The 18,817-nt window shown below is 44.5% G+C and overlaps 1 protein-coding gene and 1 long non-coding RNA gene across 2 annotated transcripts in view; one reads left to right on the forward strand and one right to left on the reverse strand.

Moving 5' to 3' along the window:
• Positions 1 to 12,425, forward strand: part of LOC134748402 (probable ATP-dependent RNA helicase spindle-E) — a 45,789-nt gene extending 33,364 nt beyond the window's left edge. The window contains exons 22-27 of the mRNA XM_063683183.1: positions 3,423 to 3,542; positions 3,756 to 3,878; positions 7,407 to 7,554; positions 9,023 to 9,144; positions 9,372 to 9,596; positions 10,616 to 12,425. Coding sequence (XP_063539253.1) covers positions 3,423 to 3,542; positions 3,756 to 3,878; positions 7,407 to 7,554; positions 9,023 to 9,144; positions 9,372 to 9,596; positions 10,616 to 10,754 — 877 coding nt within the window. The 3' untranslated portion in view covers positions 10,755 to 12,425. The remainder of the gene's footprint in view (positions 1 to 3,422; positions 3,543 to 3,755; positions 3,879 to 7,406; positions 7,555 to 9,022; positions 9,145 to 9,371; positions 9,597 to 10,615) is intronic.
• The window catches only part of LOC134748334 (uncharacterized), a 479,651-nt gene that overhangs the window by 198,472 nt on the left and 262,362 nt on the right, over positions 1 to 18,817 (reverse strand). The gene's annotated exons all lie outside the window — the stretch shown is intronic.

Below are 18,817 nucleotides of genomic sequence, written 5' to 3' on the forward strand. Positions count from 1 at the left end.
AGGCGCAGGTCCGGGAGCAGATGGACTCGCCTGCCGCGAGCTGCGCGAGGTGGACTCGCTCGACGCCCGGCGCTGCTACACCGACTGCTGCCTCAAGGGGCCCTTCAGGTACATGTTTACTACGAGCTGAAGGCGCAGGTCCGGGAGCAGATGGACTCGCCTGCCGCGAGCTGCGCGAGGTGGACTCGCTCGACGCCCGGCGCTGCTACACCGACTGCTGCCTCAAGGGGCCCTTCAGGTACATGTTTACTACGAGCTGAAGGCGCAGGTCCGGGAGCAGATGGACTCGCCTGCCGCGAGCTGCGCGAGGTGGACTCGCTCGACGCCCGGCGCTGCTACACCGACTGCTGCCTCAAGGGGCCCTTCAGGTACATGTTTACTACGAGCTGAAGGCGCAGGTCCGGGAGCAGATGGACTCGCCTGCCGCGAGCTGCGCGAGGTGGACTCGCTCGACGCCCGGCGCTGCTACACCGACTGCTGCCTCAAGGGGCCCTTCAGGTACATGTTTACTACGAGCTGAAGGCGCAGGTCCGGGAGCAGATGGACTCGCCTGCCGCGAGCTGCGCGAGGTGGACTCGCTCGACGCCCGGCGCTGCTACACCGACTGCTGCCTCAAGGGGCCCTTCAGGTACATGTTTACTACGAGCTGAAGGCGCAGGTCCGGGAGCAGATGGACTCGCCTGCCGCGAGCTGCGCGAGGTGGACTCGCTCGACGCCCGGCGCTGCTACACCGACTGCTGCCTCAAGGGGCCCTTCAGGTACATGTTTACTACGAGCTGAAGGCGCAGGTCCGGGAGCAGATGGACTCGCCTGCCGCGAGCTGCGCGAGGTGGACTCGCTCGACGCCCGGCGCTGCTACACCGACTGCTGCCTCAAGGGGCCCTTCAGGTACATGTTTACTACGAGCTGAAGGCGCAGGTCCGGGAGCAGATGGACTCGCCTGCCGCGAGCTGCGCGAGGTGGACTCGCTCGACGCCCGGCGCTGCTACACCGACTGCTGCCTCAAGGGGCCCTTCAGGTACATGTTTACTACGAGCTGAAGGCGCAGGTCCGGGAGCAGATGGACTCGCCTGCCGCGAGCTGCGCGAGGTGGACTCGCTCGACGCCCGGCGCTGCTACACCGACTGCTGCCTCAAGGGGCCCTTCAGGTACATGTTTACTACGAGCTGAAGGCGCAGGTCCGGGAGCAGATGGACTCGCCTGCCGCGAGCTGCGCGAGGTGGACTCGCTCGACGCCCGGCGCTGCTACACCGACTGCTGCCTCAAGGGGCCCTTCAGGTACATGTTTACTACGAGCTGAAGGCGCAGGTCCGGGAGCAGATGGACTCGCCTGCCGCGAGCTGCGCGAGGTGGACTCGCTCGACGCCCGGCGCTGCTACACCGACTGCTGCCTCAAGGGGCCCTTCAGGTACATGTTTACTACGAGCTGAAGGCGCAGGTCCGGGAGCAGATGGACTCGCCTGCCGCGAGCTGCGCGAGGTGGACTCGCTCGACGCCCGGCGCTGCTACACCGACTGCTGCCTCAAGGGGCCCTTCAGGTACATGTTTACTACGAGCTGAAGGCGCAGGTCCGGGAGCAGATGGACTCGCCTGCCGCGAGCTGCGCGAGGTGGACTCGCTCGACGCCCGGCGCTGCTACACCGACTGCTGCCTCAAGGGGCCCTTCAGGTACATGTTTACTACGAGCTGAAGGCGCAGGTCCGGGAGCAGATGGACTCGCCTGCCGCGAGCTGCGCGAGGTGGACTCGCTCGACGCCCGGCGCTGCTACACCGACTGCTGCCTCAAGGGGCCCTTCAGGTACATGTTTACTACGAGCTGAAGGCGCAGGTCCGGGAGCAGATGGACTCGCCTGCCGCGAGCTGCGCGAGGTGGACTCGCTCGACGCCCGGCGCTGCTACACCGACTGCTGCCTCAAGGGGCCCTTCAGGTACATGTTTACTACGAGCTGAAGGCGCAGGTCCGGGAGCAGATGGACTCGCCTGCCGCGAGCTGCGCGAGGTGGACTCGCTCGACGCCCGGCGCTGCTACACCGACTGCTGCCTCAAGGGGCCCTTCAGGTACATGTTTACTACGAGCTGAAGGCGCAGGTCCGGGAGCAGATGGACTCGCCTGCCGCGAGCTGCGCGAGGTGGACTCGCTCGACGCCCGGCGCTGCTACACCGACTGCTGCCTCAAGGGGCCCTTCAGGTACATGTTTACTACGAGCTGAAGGCGCAGGTCCGGGAGCAGATGGACTCGCCTGCCGCGAGCTGCGCGAGGTGGACTCGCTCGACGCCCGGCGCTGCTACACCGACTGCTGCCTCAAGGGGCCCTTCAGGTACATGTTTACTACGAGCTGAAGGCGCAGGTCCGGGAGCAGATGGACTCGCCTGCCGCGAGCTGCGCGAGGTGGACTCGCTCGACGCCCGGCGCTGCTACACCGACTGCTGCCTCAAGGGGCCCTTCAGGTACATGTTTACTACGAGCTGAAGGCGCAGGTCCGGGAGCAGATGGACTCGCCTGCCGCGAGCTGCGCGAGGTGGACTCGCTCGACGCCCGGCGCTGCTACACCGACTGCTGCCTCAAGGGGCCCTTCAGGTACATGTTTACTACGAGCTGAAGGCGCAGGTCCGGGAGCAGATGGACTCGCCTGCCGCGAGCTGCGCGAGGTGGACTCGCTCGACGCCCGGCGCTGCTACACCGACTGCTGCCTCAAGGGGCCCTTCAGGTACATGTTTACTACGAGCTGAAGGCGCAGGTCCGGGAGCAGATGGACTCGCCTGCCGCGAGCTGCGCGAGGTGGACTCGCTCGACGCCCGGCGCTGCTACACCGACTGCTGCCTCAAGGGGCCCTTCAGGTACATGTTTACTACGAGCTGAAGGCGCAGGTCCGGGAGCAGATGGACTCGCCTGCCGCGAGCTGCGCGAGGTGGACTCGCTCGACGCCCGGCGCTGCTACACCGACTGCTGCCTCAAGGGGCCCTTCAGGTACATGTTTACTACGAGCTGAAGGCGCAGGTCCGGGAGCAGATGGACTCGCCTGCCGCGAGCTGCGCGAGGTGGACTCGCTCGACGCCCGGCGCTGCTACACCGACTGCTGCCTCAAGGGGCCCTTCAGGTACATGTTTACTACGAGCTGAAGGCGCAGGTCCGGGAGCAGATGGACTCGCCTGCCGCGAGCTGCGCGAGGTGGACTCGTCCGACCCTATCCCAGATACTAGATCGATTGTTCTAATTTGTTCAATCGAATTGGTATGTACAAAACCAGTTATTTATATTGCAAACTTGATACATTTGATAGTCAAAAAAGAACAATGTTTCGATATTTACTAAAAAATGCTGTCAGCGATCTTATATCCTATCCTTGCCTGTCTTATTATATGAAAGAATGAAACATAATAAGTATGAATAATCGTAAACTGGTGATAATTTGTTATTTCAGCCCTCTGGAGGGAACGGTCCATAACCTGATGTACGGCAGTCGCGAGACGCAGGTGAACATCGAGTGGAGCTCTATCAACTCCGTGCTGCTCGACACGGAGCCCCAGCGCGCCTACGAAAGGTAATCGTCCTGTTGGCTATGTGCGAAGTGAACGTATGAAATTTCATGGGACGACATGTTTATACTATTTGACATAGCCGTCAGTTCCGCTCCACGGTCATACACGAAGCGATTTTTTTTGAGTCGACTAGATTACTTGTGCCAAGAGTACTAATAATTGTCTTAGTTATTACTGTACAATGGGGTTATATCAACTAATGTTTTTGTTGTCAGATTGTTGATAGCAGCTGATGTGGGCCAGAGCGAACACAGCAAAAAGCTGACTCTACGTCATACTACCCTCATGCCTAACGTGCCGGGCCTGCCCGCCATCATCGCGCTCCTGTTCTGTCCCACGTGAGTATCATATCTCTGTCTCACTCCAGCAACAAACTGACCCTGCGTCATACTGTAGTGTGTGCTACGCCTTACCCTCACACGTGTATACAACTCTACTATATAAACTGTCACTTGTGTTATTTTGGACCATATAGATCCATACTCCGAGCAAGTAGTATCATTTCAACGTCCCACCTCACAATACTACCCTCATGCCTAATGTGCCGGGCCTGCCCGCCATCATCACGCTCCTGTTCTGTCCCACGTGAGCATCATATCTCTGTCTCCCTTTATTTAGCAGTCTACGGCCCTAACCTTTGCGGCACGGAACACATGCTCCGAGCGTGTAGCATTTCGTGGCCGAAGAGAGAGGGTTTTCATTTCTAATACGTTGAATATGATAACAATTTGATACCATTAATAGACCAGCCAATACAGTGCTTGCGCGATCTTTCCTGGCACGTTTTCGTGCTGAAGTGCTTTTTCTTCCCAAACTAAATTAAAATCCCAAGGTGTCCAAAGTGATTTTAGAAAATTATTTATTTATTTATTTAATCTTTATTGCACAAAAGAAAATAATGCTACAAGGCATTCTCTACCAGTCAACCTTCGGGCAAAGCAGATAACTTGTAGGCGGTGCAACATCACGTTGTAATTACAAAACAAAGTAGGTATTTTACACAACTCATACAACTAAACAAATACAAGTAATATAAATAATACATAGGTATAATACATACATATATAATTTAAAAAAATATATATATACATATAAAGATGTATACATATAAAGATACATATACATACACATACATAAGAAATCAGATGAAACTAACAAAATAGAGACGCTAAGAATTTGCCATTCTGCCAGCAAAGTACTCACTTAAAGCTTTTTTAAAAGCAAATCTATTTAGAGACTGTCTAATTTTAACAGGGAGACTGTTCCAAAGGCGAGCTACCTGAATGGAGAATGAATTGGACATGTAACCTGTACGGTGAGATGGTATAGATAGAGAAAGGTTGCCAGTAGAGCGAAGTTGACGGACACGAGAAACGCCATAGTAGTTGAAGAAAGCTTTCTAATATTCGGGGGATCGAGGATGATTAATGACAGAAAAAAGGCTGCAAAGCATGCGAATGTTGCGACGAACTCGTATAGGAAACCATCCAAGTTTAGATCGGAAAAAAGAAACATGGTCGTATTTACGGAAACAGGAAATAAACCGAATGCAATTATTTAGTAAGCGATCTAATTTGTTCAAGAGCTCTTCATTTAAGTCCGAATAACACACATCCCCGTTGTCAATTATGGGCAAAATTAATGTCTGTGCTAGTAATATTTTGGTTTTAACGGGTAAAAAGTGTTTGAGTCTGTTAAGGGCGTGTAGAGAACCCGTAACTTTACGGCTTATTTCAGCCACCTGAGTCTTCCAACTCAGGGTGCTGTCTATATAGATGCCCAAGTCTTTTACACTCTGACTGTAGGGAATCGGAGTGCCATTGAAATATACGGGAGGTGTAAAATCGATTTTCGCAAGCTGACGTTCGCCGCCTATGACAATGGCCTGACACTTGGAAGGATTAACAAACAGACCGAACTTCTCAGACCAGCGCTGAATATGCAAGAGGTCCAGATTTAATTTGTTAACAGTAGCAGCAAGGTCAGTAACGCTACAATGATCATAAAGTTGCAGGTCGTCGGCGTAAAGATGGTACGAGCAGCGAAGGTCCGGAGTAAGAAAATTGATGAAGATGGAAAATAACAATGGTGAAAGGATACCTCCTTGGGGCCTCCATAGGTCACACCATTCCGACAAAGCGCGATCAACCTGTACCGCCTGCTGACGCCCGCAAAGATAGGACGAGAACCAATTTAAAGCACCCGGCGACACGTTAAATTGCTCAAGAAGGGCGAGGAGAATTTGATGGTCGACAGTATTAAAAGCGTTAGAAAAATCCACAAGAATAAGTACAATGACCATTTGGTTCTCCATGCCACGTCTTATGTCCTCGGTCACCTTGAGCAGCGCAGTACAGGTGCTATGTCCCGGCCGAAAACCTGACTGAAAGGGGCTCAGAAGTTTGTGCCAGAAAATCAACTTTGACAACTGTTTGTGAGCCACCGCTTCAGCGATCTTCGACAGAAACGGGAGTATGGAGATGGGCCGGAAATTACTAACTAAGGAGGGGTTATTTGTTTTTGGCAAAGGTATGACGAAGGCCCTGCGCCAGAGAGCTGGAAATTCGCCGTTAGAAAGCGAGCTGTTAACGATATCAGTCAGTATAGGAAGCACGCAGTCAAGGACAGATACTATCATATACCGACTGATATCGTCCCGACCGACTGCCTTGGATTGAAAAGACTTAATAATGGCCTTAACCTCCGATTGGGTAGTGAGTGTAAAAGAGAAAGAGACTGTGTCAATTTTAGGTAAGGCCAAAATTTCAAAAAGTGTGTTAATTTTAGCATTGGCATCAACAGAGAGGGCAGACGAGAAATGCCTGTTGAGGTCAGTAAGGGAGAAAGAGGTACCATCAAATTGACTTACAGGCTTGCCCAGACCTAAAGACTTCAAAAACTTCCAGACATCAGCCATAGAAGATGAGGTTACATTTTGATGGATAAACTGCTGCTTCGCTGAACGCACCATCTGATTACACCTGTTGCGGGCAGTTTTAAAGAGCGACCAGTTTTCATCTGTGCGATCTCTTTTACGCATGGCCAAGCGCACGCCCTCGGTAATCCACGGCGCCGGAGGCCGCCTGACTCGAACCCTGTGTAACGGTGCATGCTTATCAAATATTTTTAGTATTGCTGCACTAAAAAGAGACAATTTTGATTCAGTAGTAGGAGCTGTCATCACAGGAGACCAGTCAATTGCCGCAGCGTCGCGGAGCAAAGCGTCAGTGTCAATTTTAGCGAAACTACGTAGGTATATTATGGCAGGTTTACACTTGCCCAGTTTGATATTGTAACTCGCGAATACCAAGTCATGGTGAGAGAAACCGGGCGCAAGAAACTGACCATGCTTTATGACATTGCTAAGGGAAGAAGTGAGCATCACATCCGCCAAGTGTCAGAAAAAGCCGTATGATGAGTGGGATTTAAGGGCAAAAAAGAGAGATTAACAGTTATTTAAAAATTGTAATTTACGACTTTGTGGAGTGTCCTTGCAGAGATCTGTGTTTAGGTCACCCATAATGAGATGATGTGTGTAATCCGTGCTCAAAGATTCTAAAACTCGTTCTAGGTCGGAAAAGTAATCGATCGTAGGGGGACAGTAGACTACACCCAATACGGCCTTGACTCCTGAAAATTATGTATATGCAGAGCAGCAGAATTTTACAAATTTGATTTCTCCTAAGAAACTAGTATCGGCCTAGAGCCGTGTCGTTCTCGAGAACGTTCTTCGTTTACTATGGGAAATAGTTTCGAGCGAGGACATTTTCCATTCAAAAACGTTCCGGGGAACTGTACAAGTTTATTTCTGCCCCTATGTACTTGAGTTTTCCTGTCAGTGTTTGAATGTGTTTGTATGTGGCAAGGGCGGAGCTGAGACGCGGGCGGTGCGGCGCGCGGTACTGCGCGGCGCTGTGCGGGCTGGGCTGTGCGCCCGGCGGTGCGCCGCTGTTCCCCGAGCACGACCTGCTCGTCAACGTGGACGCCGACCTCGACACCGAGGACGTCACCTACGTACGTCACACTATACTCCATCTAACTTGTTATCTGGTAAGGGCGGTGCGCCGCTGTTCCCCGAGCACGACCTGCTCGTCAACGTGGACGCCGACCTCGACACCGAGGACGTCACCTACGTACGTCACACTATACTCCATCTAACTTGTTATCTGGTAAGGGCGGTGCGCCGCTGTTCCCCGAGCACGACCTGCTCGTCAACGTGGACGCCGACCTCGACACCGAGGACGTCACCTACGTACGTCACACCAAAGATAGATATAACTCCATAATAGATGGATACGGTCTAAGGAAAAAACGTGCCTCGAAAATCACGAAAATTTGATTCTCGATCAGATGGCGCCACTACCTTTTTCCTACTCTCGTATAGAGGGCGTTGACGGTTTCGTGTTTTTTAACAATTTTAACGCATATCAGTGATAGGACATGGGTCAAATCATATAAAAATAATTAATGCAAATAAAAAAAACATTTATTGTGGTTACAAAATTTACTATGACAGTGCCACTCTATCCTATTATATCCTCTTTGGTCACACTATAGTCCATCTAACCCGAAGGCCACGGAACGCTTACGCCAGCCGCCATTTATTTCTTATAACCACCATACGTTGGCGGTCGGAGTCAGCGTCGAGCGTGCACACTCGTTACTGTCGTTAGTGTAGGTAGCTATGCGATCGGCGACGAAACGTAGCTATAAATGATTCCATGATTGATGCGAGCAACATGCACCTACGAGTACTTTCTGAAATTAATTATTAAATGTTAACAGAAATTTGTAATTTTTACTATAAAACTCCCGTGAGACTCTTACATATAAAAAATAAAGTTAAATAAACGCTTAAAACGCTTTAGTAAGTGACGCAATGAGTGTGGTGTGCAATCCGAAATATGACAGAAGCAACAAAGATTTGGTCCTCGCTTGGGTTACGTCGCCGCCGCCGCCTGGCCGCGTACACTTCACGCGCTCGATCAGTAGATCAGTACAGTAGATCAGTGCAGTGTGTGCCAGGGATCGGATACCGATATTTTGTGTATGGGAACGACACCGGTATTTTTTCGTTCTTTGTTAATTATTTAATTTCTAATTGGGCAATCTAATAATACGAAGTCGTTACCTGAAAACACAACTGAGTCCTACATTTGGAGTATAAACCGATTCGAAATATAGGTATGGTTATTTCGAAGTTTTTGCAAAAAACCGGTTCCGATCCCGGGTCTGTGCTCCAGTCGAAGATCCTCAAGAATGGATGGAAACATGTCGAGCGTTTATACGACTGAGGGTCGGTTGCACCAAACTGTTTGTCATCATAAAGAGTTCGCAAAATTTTATTGTATGGAAAGTTTTATAGTAAACCGCCGTGGCGCGCCGGGTGACGTTGATCAGTCTGCCAATGCGGATGTGCTACTGCCACTTAGAAATACTTGAGTAACACGTTTGAAATAGCTAAAAATAAATAATGTTGCAGATTAACCATATCCGGTACCTGATGGACTACTCGATCTTCTGCCGCGAGGGGCAGGACACGCCCACCATCGACGACGAGGCGCGCCAGAAGGTCCCCGAAACAATCCGCGACATTCTCTTCAAGTAAGTGCAGTACTATCAGTTTCTTTAAAGTCAAACCTACACACGTAGTCTCGCAAGTCCGTATCTTACTTCGCCCGGACTGATTCGTTGAATGGTACGATCTACCTACTTATTATTTCCTTAATTTTATAGATACATAGCATAAGGCTACTCAAGTCTAGTTGTATTGGTTCGCACTATAAACAGTTCTGCAACACCAAAATTAAAAAATCACTTTTATCCACTAGGCTGATGGAGAAGCGGCGTAAGCACCGCGAACCAGAAACCATCCCCAACTCCTGGGAGTGGAAATCCGTGCCCGAGGACGAGTTGCTCGAGCTCGCGGCACCTGAGCTAACTGCCTATGCCACGGCCTACCCGCTCCACTCCCCGCAGGAGCTGCGCCCCATACCTCGCGAACATCTCGACCACCTCAAGCGGGAGGTCGACAAGCTGCGCCTGCTGGTCGACAGGTACTCGGACACTAGGACACTGTGCCACGGCCTACCCGCTCCACTCCCCGCAGGAGCTGCGCCCCATACCTCGCGAACACCTCGACCACCTCAAGCGGGAGGTCGACAAGCTGCGCCTGCTGGTCGACAGGTACTCGGACACTAGGACACTGTGCCACGGCCTACCCGCTCCACTCCCCGCAGGAGCTGCGCCCCATACCTCGCGAACACCTCGACCACCTCAAGCGGGAGGTCGACAAGCTGCGCCTGCTGGTCGACAGGTACTCGGACACTAGGACACTGTGCCACGGCCTACCCGCTCCACTCGCCGCAGGAGCTGCGCCCCATACCTCGCGAACACCTCGACCACCTCAAGCGGGAGGTCGACAAGCTGCGCCTGCTGGTCGACAGGTACTCGGACACTAGGACACTGTGCCACGGCCTACCCGCTCCACTCCCCGCAGGAGCTGCGCCCCATACCTCGCGAACACCTCGACCACCTCAAGCGGGAGGTCGACAAGCTGCGCCTGCTGGTCGACAGGTACTCGGACACTAGGACACTGTGCCACGGCCTACCCGCTCCACTCCCCGCAGGAGCTGCGCCCCATACCTCGCGAACACCTCGACCACCTCAAGCGGGAGGTCGACAAGCTGTGCCTGCTGGTCGACAGGTACTCGGACACTAGGACACTGTGCCACGGCCTACCCGCTCCACTCGCCGCAGGAGCTGCGCCCCATACCTCGACCACCTCGAGCGGGAGGTCGACAAGCTGCGCCTGCTGGTCAAAGTCAAATCAGTTTCTTTTTCGAACTGTCAAAACGATTTTGCTACTATGGAATTTATATGAAACACTAGCATGTGACGTTACGATCAAATTACCTACTCTTTATAGTTTTATACGGGTTTTAAAATAGAAATTGTGTCTAAAAATAACTGCTGTCTACGTTACTCCATTAATCTTCTAGTGCTTTATTTCATGCATGGTGTAAAATAATTTATTTTAAATACAGTCAAGTACAGTATAGTGTCGTATTTCCAGATCATCGATCTCATCGAGCGCGGAGTTGTCGTGCCCGCTGTGCGAGACGCCGCCCATGCCCACGCACGCAATGCGCATACATCTCTACTCCAACTCGCACAAGGAGAAGGAGGAGGACTTTGCAGTCTTCAACGCCTAAAGGCTATCGCGACTACCCAAACGGTACCTTACTTTAGTACCGTCAACCGGGGTGAATAGGGATGGCTGGGGTGAATAGGGACAAAACTTTAAATGTTATTTACCTGACAATTTCTTAATAACTACCCACACAAATTGTATCATACAAAATCTACTATTATTCAATCGAATGATACAATTTTCGTGTGTATTTTTTAAGAAATTGTCAGGTTAATCACATTTTAACTTTTGTCCCTATTCACCCCAGCCATCCCTGTTCACCCCGGTTGACGGTACTTGTTTTTACAGTAAATTCATGATAAAAAAACCCAAGTGTTGGTGGAAGATAATTAATGATTGTTAACCGAATTAATGTATCCCAATCGTCTCCATGCCATGGACGAATAAAGTATGTCTATACAAATTATTGGAGGTACGCGATTTTGTCTATACGTTGTCAGTATTCATGTTTTATTGGTCTATTTCTATACCAAATGATACCAGTGTCACCGATGGTCAGTATATTCATGATCAAAAGCCTAAGTCCTAAACTTATCTTATTATTAGATGTTAATCCATTGTTGATCATCGAATTGACGTCTTGCCTTCGAATTGAAGGCTGTCTAACAAAAGCAAACGGTACACTGGTACAAGTGTCACGTATAAACTTACGCAGTAAGTGTATATTTGAGATGTCCGTGAAGAGACATAGACTGCTTTTCTTGATAGTTCAGTACCAAAGAGGAGACTGGTCCTATATTTAGAGGAAAAATTGTAAAATATTTGCTATTGATAGTGCCCGTTATCTCAAATATAGATTTAAGTCTAACTTTTGTTCCTTATTTTTGTTGTTAGAGTTAAATTTTATTTTCTTACTTGCCTATACGTGAATAATTGATGTGTAGGCAAACAAACTGTATTTTTTGTTATAAACTATGGATGTATATGATCTGATAAATTTGATTTTAAAGGCATTGACTAAATTCATAACCAACTGCTTATTGACAAGAAGGGAATTCGTCCGATCGTTTATTATGGTAAAAATAACCTCATGTTTACATATAAATTTTGGCCAGTCATAAATGTTATAAAAAACCAGTGCCATTTTATATGCTATAATATATATAAATGATCGTATCGTATCTTACTGTCGTTTCAAAGTAAGTTGAGATGAGGTAAGAAGAATACGTAAGGTGCTGATACACTTGATACGCTTTTACTTGTGATGTAACATTCGGAAGAATGCTCATTCGGAATCGTCTTACCCCGAAAATATCAACTATGGTCTTCTTACCCCATCTTACCTTATATATATCATTCCAAAATAATCTTTAAAAGTTCGCTGATCCATAGTGTTAGTACACCAGTAAATAATATTAATTATGTATAGTACTCCTAATATTGTCCATTATTTCAGTTGATTTCTTGTTTATTCTTAGGACTAACATTTGTTTTGTTTGTTGTTATAACTATCAGATTAGTTTTATGTCCCATAAATGTTTGGTTTAATTACTTACATGAAGCTTATTGTGATGATTAAGGAGCTGAAATGGCGAATTTACCAAACCTATAAGTAATAAGTTACATTACGTTTATACCAGTACTAGTTACTAATATCATTTGTTGTGACATGTATGTGAACATGCATTTCTTCATGTTAAGTGTATAAGACCAAGATTATATAATAAATGAGTATATAAATATGTAATTTGTTATCAATGGCCCGCAAACCTCCTGAAACCAGTTAGTGTCATGGGTACCATCGTGGACACAGTTGACTGGCCTTATATAAACCTTATTACAACGACATAAAGTCTAGCAATGGGTTACTGTTATTACTAACCTTGATAGAGAAGTTTCACTCACGATTGAACAATGTGCATGTGTTCTCTGGAATTTACGAGACTTATGACTGCGTCGTTTTGATTGTATCTAAATATTTACTTAAAAAATCGGACCTATTGTTAAAGTTACACTACCGCTCAGTTGACTGGCCTTGTATAAACCTTATTACAACGACATAAAGTCTAGCAATGGGTTACTGTTATTACTCACCTTGATAGAGAAGTTTCACTCACGATTGAACAATGTGCATGTGCTCTCTAAAATTTACTAGACTTATGACTGCGTCGTTTTGATTGTATCTAAATATTTACTTAAAAAATCGGACCTATTGTTAGTTACACTACCGCTCAAAAGTATTTAGGCACCCGCAATTTTTACCATACAATTGTATACAAATTTTTTTTCAAAATCATACTGTTCGATTGCAGACGAATATTCTGCACATAATTTTGAAGCTCGATATGTCTGTTAAATTAAAAAAGTAAACTACAAACCACTACAAAATCTCGGAAAGTCGATTTTGTATAAAATTGTATGGAAAAAATTACGAGTGCCCAAATAGTTATGAGCGGTAGTGTACGTCATAGAATTATCCACATTTATCAATTCCGCAGGTGTATTGTCAAATTAGCAGCAGCATGTAAATATTCATCAGTCGCACTCGATCATTCTCGTTATAGAAAAAAATCATATGTGTAGCTAAATATCTAATGACACTGCATGTGTTACAATCCCTCAATACGCATGGGCTGCAGTGGGCCTACCGCGAACCACGTTCGACGTGTTGCCTCCCTGTCACACTTACGTACGAATTTACAAGTGTGACAGAGAGGTAACACGTCGAACGTGGTTCGCGGTAGGCCCTCTGAGTCCCAATCACTCCCAATGATATAGACTTACAATATCACAATATCCACATACTCGAAAACCTCATCACATCATCTGCAGTTTGGTAAAAAAAAAATGAATACCAAACAAAAATTACAATCGTAAATATTCTCCAATTCAATCACTCGACTGCCTTCGATTTCTCTTACAACCTCATTAGTGATTCCTCATTTACACAAATGTTGTCGCGTCCACGTTGTGGTTTCCGTTGGAACCAGTTTGCTATAAATTACAAGAGTGGGTATCAATCGTCCGTCGGCGGACGACGCTCTCAAACTTGCACATAACCTTGTATGTTGTTGTTTAACTTTTTCTGACATTACGGTTGCATATGAAAAACAATATAAAAGTAACCTTAAACGATGTGGAAGACAGAGGAGGACGTTGACGCTGTTGTAAGGTAAGTCAGTTTTATTTATGTATACCCTCATTTTTTATTAGTTTTGAATTTAATTACGACAGGAATCACGGATAAGTTGTTTGTTTACTTAACGTATTGAGTTTGTTAAAAATTGTAATTGATAATTAGAAATTTAACACACATATAACACAAATATAACACATAAATATTATTATGCTTTTTTTAGCTTTACCTTTAGTAGGTATTTACGGTCAGGCTGTTTGTGTTTTTTGTGTCAATAATTTAGCAATTTTAATATATACAATTGAGTAGGAATTATTAAGTATAAATTCAGTCAAAATATTCTTTATTCAAAAAGGCCTAGTAACAAGCACTTTTAAATTGTCAAGTTTTACAAATAATACCTTAAGGCCTATTTACATGGTGCGAGTTTCTCGCACGTTTTGGGGCGAGAAATCGAAAATATAATCCTATATATGCGTTAAGTATATGTATACACAGTCATTTAAACGACAGCTAAAGCAGTGGCTAATAAATCATGTTTTTTATGATTTGAATGAGTATTTTTCATTTAAAACTGTATAATTATAGATGTACTTATTATAAATATAAGTGATGATGTATATAATATTGTAATTATGTAAAATATTGTATACCCGAAAAGGGTAGCCGTTGGTACTATGTACTATGTATCATTTTAACATCATGTTTGACACGGTAAACAATACACTTATTCTTATTCTTATAAAAAAAGTAAGTTACGAAGACGTTAGCAAATATGTAGTGCCAAACTCGTGGTAAGGCTACAGTTGCACAACATCAAATTGGTGGTTTTCGGGAGGAAATGCTTTAGTTACTTTAGAAAACAACGAAATCACTATACACGTGCCTTTAATATTTGAAAGTTCCCTCAACAAAAAAATAATAATCAAATCGAACCACGGGTCTCGGAGTAATCGGTGAACATACTTAAAAACCGGACAAGTGCGAGTCGGACTCGTCCACCGAGGGTTCCGTACTTTTTAGGGTTCCGTACCCAAAGGGTAAAAACGGGACCCTATTACTAAGACTCCGCTGTCCGTCTGTCCGTCTGTCTGTCTGTCTGTCACCATGCTGTATCTCATGAACCGTGATAGCTAGACAGTTGAAATTTTCACAGATGATGTATTTCTGTTGCCGCTACAACAACAAATACTAAAAACATAATAATATAAATATTTAAATGGGGCTCCCATACAACAAACGCGATTTTTTGCTGTTTTTTTCCGTAATGGTACGGAACCCTTCGTGCGCGAGTCCGACTCGCACTTGGCCGGTTTTTTACTTTACGTTACTTTTTACTAGTCTAGCCATAAATAAGAGAGAAGCTCTGCTAATCAATATTAATGCCAAATGAACGTTCGACCTATTGTATTTCGACCAATGGTTTTTCGGGCAATTATGACAGTTTCCAAATGATTATTCTACAAATATTAAATATGCGTATCAATTGCTCTGCTTATTGACTACTCTTGCAAACGACTATTATGCGTAACGAGATTCTGCCAATCGTTACTCGGCCAAAGAACCCGTCGGCGAAACCAAAATCGGCGTATTTTTTTTCGGCATATCAATAGGGCACCACACCTTATATAACAAAGTCCCCCGCCGCGTCTGTCTGTTTGTGTGTATGTATGTTCGTAAAAATTACTGATCGGATTTTCATACGGTTTTCACCAATCAATAGAGTGATTCTTGAGGAAGGTTTAGGTGTGTAATTTGTTAATGTTTTGTGTAACCCGTGCGGAGCGGGTCGCTAGTAAATTAATAGGTACTTATTACTTGTTATTACTCTTAGTTAACTACTTGGAACAGTAAGAAGAATATTTTAGGAAACACGTCATTAAACAGTGCATAATTGTAATGACCAGATCGTTAACTTATTAATTTAGCTATGTAAAGTAAACATCTTACAATTTAACAACTTATTACAGTGATGTAAAAACAACAATATTTTTAGTTAATTGTATCTCTATTAAAGATTAGTTTGGGAAAACGTTCAATCAACAATATTCGTCCATGCTTAGATCACATTCACGGTTCAGCTCGTAGGATTATAATGATTTTTAATTTAGCAAGAATAAAACCTTTAAAATTGATTAGGTGTTTTTCCAAAGAGACTAAAAGGTAAGAACTTTGTTTATTGTAACTATCTATTTTTTAAGCTAGTCTTGTCCTAAAGTATTGCATAACCAATATGCTTCTACTATTGAATCGGAACAATAAAACATACGGCTGTGATGTCGGTAATTATCATTTTCTGATTAGGTATACGTTTGACCCAGGTTTGCTCGATAAAAAAAATCGTGCATATCTTTATGGTGTTTGTGTTAGATAGAGAGTAAATATTTGGAGATTGACTTGTTATTACCATGTGACGTAATTGTTCAAGACTGTAACGTATTACAATACATGTGCCTACCAACCTAGTTATTTTCTTAGATATTTTGTTACAATATTATATTATTGTACCTACTTGGTCTTTAGCTTCGCGCGTTCGCCTGTCTAATTGTAGATAAATATATACCTAGGTTTGTAAGTTTGTAAGCTCAGAATAATGACTAAAGCATAGAAGTAGGGCAAAAATGCTTCGCAAATATGTATACCCGTACTTTACTTCCTTACGAATTAGATAATGTGCCGAAAAGAGATGCATATATGCTTGTTATTTCTCATTTACGTACGGTGTCATAAGTTTGATAATTTGTTAGGGATGTAACTGTGTCGACTTTTTATATCGATAAATTATGCATAAGTTTATGTGCCGTGTAAAAGAATAATCACGAAATTGGCAAATTGATAATAGTCTGGCTAATGAAAGTTGAACCTGAAAAAACGCGGCAATTTTAAGAAATCTGTAGCAGGCGGCTCGTTGAAATGAAATGAAATGCGTGGAATACAAGGATTGCATAACTTTTATACTTTTTATAATTTTCATATTCTAAAAATCATTAAAAAGTATAAAAATTATGCAATCCTTGGAATCAAAGAGCCGCCTGATATGAGGATATAGCTTTTATCTCATTTGCAGTCTACCACTCAGAACCGTCTAACTATACCTCTCGTTTTTTTATCATTAGAAAGAAGGCGAGCGATCTTAACGTGTCGTTTTATCGAAAAACACTTTGAAAATAAGTCACAACAAATATAATATACGATAATTTACATACTTTTGCTTTCATAAGTAAAATATTGCTATATTTATAAAAAAACTTGTCAATAAAAAGACACGTGGAAATGGTTTACCGTTTTTTCTAATGCTAAAAGACTAAGTATAGTTTCTAGTCATGTACAGTCAGCTGCAGAGAAAAGGCACCCCCCCTGCATACAAAGTTCTGTAAATTAGTATGGACGTGGGGTACCTTTTCTCTGCAGCTGACTGTACCAAATAGGAAATGAAAAAAAAAACGTTCGTGTAATATTTTTTTTTATTTAATAATAGGGAATATTACGCGAAACTCGGCGTAGGTGGCGCCACTATCACAATCGGAGGGTCTATCGTGAAACAAGAAAATCGAACTTTCGTTATCTAACATCTCTGTCACTCTTGCGTATTCGAGCGATAAAGAGGCAGCTAGATAACGAAATTTCGGATTCGAGTTTTCCGGTAGGTCCCCTGAAAACTTGTCAAAAACCTGTGCACTAAAAAAGCTAGTGCTGCACTCTGGTGGCAGAACATTGCAGTAATATCCCCTATTCCTCGTCCTTTGGAAATCTGAAATAAAAAGTTGAGTTTTGTGACCAACAATATTAATAAAAGGAATATTCATCAATGATCATTAATGTCTTTTTTATTAGGGTTCCGTACCCAAAGGGTAAAAACGGGACCCTATTACTAATACTTCGCTGTCCGTCTGTCTGTCACCAGGCTGTATTTCATGAACCGTGATGATGAGATGATGTATTTCTGTTGCCGCTATAACAACAAATACTAAAAAGTACGGTCCCCTTGGTGCGCGCGTCCGACCCGCACTTGACCGGTTTTTAGTATTAAACTATAGTCTGGCAAACACAATCTGTCAGTAAGTAAGAACAAAGAAAACTATAGGTACAGTCGAAGGCAAAAATATCAATCCAGACAAATGGCTTAAAAATATGTGAACACGATTTTATTGTCTAAGCGTACACATATTTTTGAGACTTTGGGAATGTATATATATTTATGCCCTTGACTGTACTCATCAATTAAAATGAGACAGTCCTGGGCCAAACTATAAGAAAGCTGTAAATGTCGATAGGTTATTGATGAGGTCGATACATCACTATGCCAAAAATATAACCTATCATACTTAGCAGAAAAGTTCGAAAATATATGCAAAAATCTATATAGACTTGAATGCAAGTAATAATTACATAAACAACATATCGATTTCTATGTTTAGGGTCAGGTCCTATAAATTAATTTGTTCAAAATTGAACAAAACTCACCGATTAAAGGTTATCGGTTCGTGCGTATTTTCTTTTCTTCCTGTATGCGATTTACAGCCCTCGATCACACAAGACATTATCACAAAGGGAACTTCAAACCATTACAAATAAAAACTCAGCACGTTTTCCAACAATCTGTCAGGAATAGCAACAATATAATTAAAATAAACCAAGATGACCGCTGAAACATCCCGAAATATTTCAACTAAAATAATACGACTATGTCAAGTTGTTACAGTTGACACCTACCTGTGAAATAACGAACATATATTTTATTTGGCTGGATTATATTATAGAACCACATAAGACCATTTGACATTTCCCTCAGTTCATCTTATGACAATACTGAAAAAAACGAAAGAACTTGCGGATTGTTGTCTCACTCACTCATAGACAAAAAGTAATAACGTGTTGTGAATACGATATCTTTTACCAAGCTTTTATTTTTGCCCGGCTTCTTTGCTTTAGTCATTATTCTGAGTTTGTAAGGGTGCTTCGTGTTATGATTTTATCGGTCAAAGTAT

This window comes from Cydia strobilella, chromosome 16 (genome assembly GCF_947568885.1).
Source record: "Cydia strobilella chromosome 16, ilCydStro3.1, whole genome shotgun sequence".
In the NCBI taxonomy this organism is placed as follows: Eukaryota; Metazoa; Arthropoda; class Insecta; order Lepidoptera; family Tortricidae; genus Cydia; species Cydia strobilella.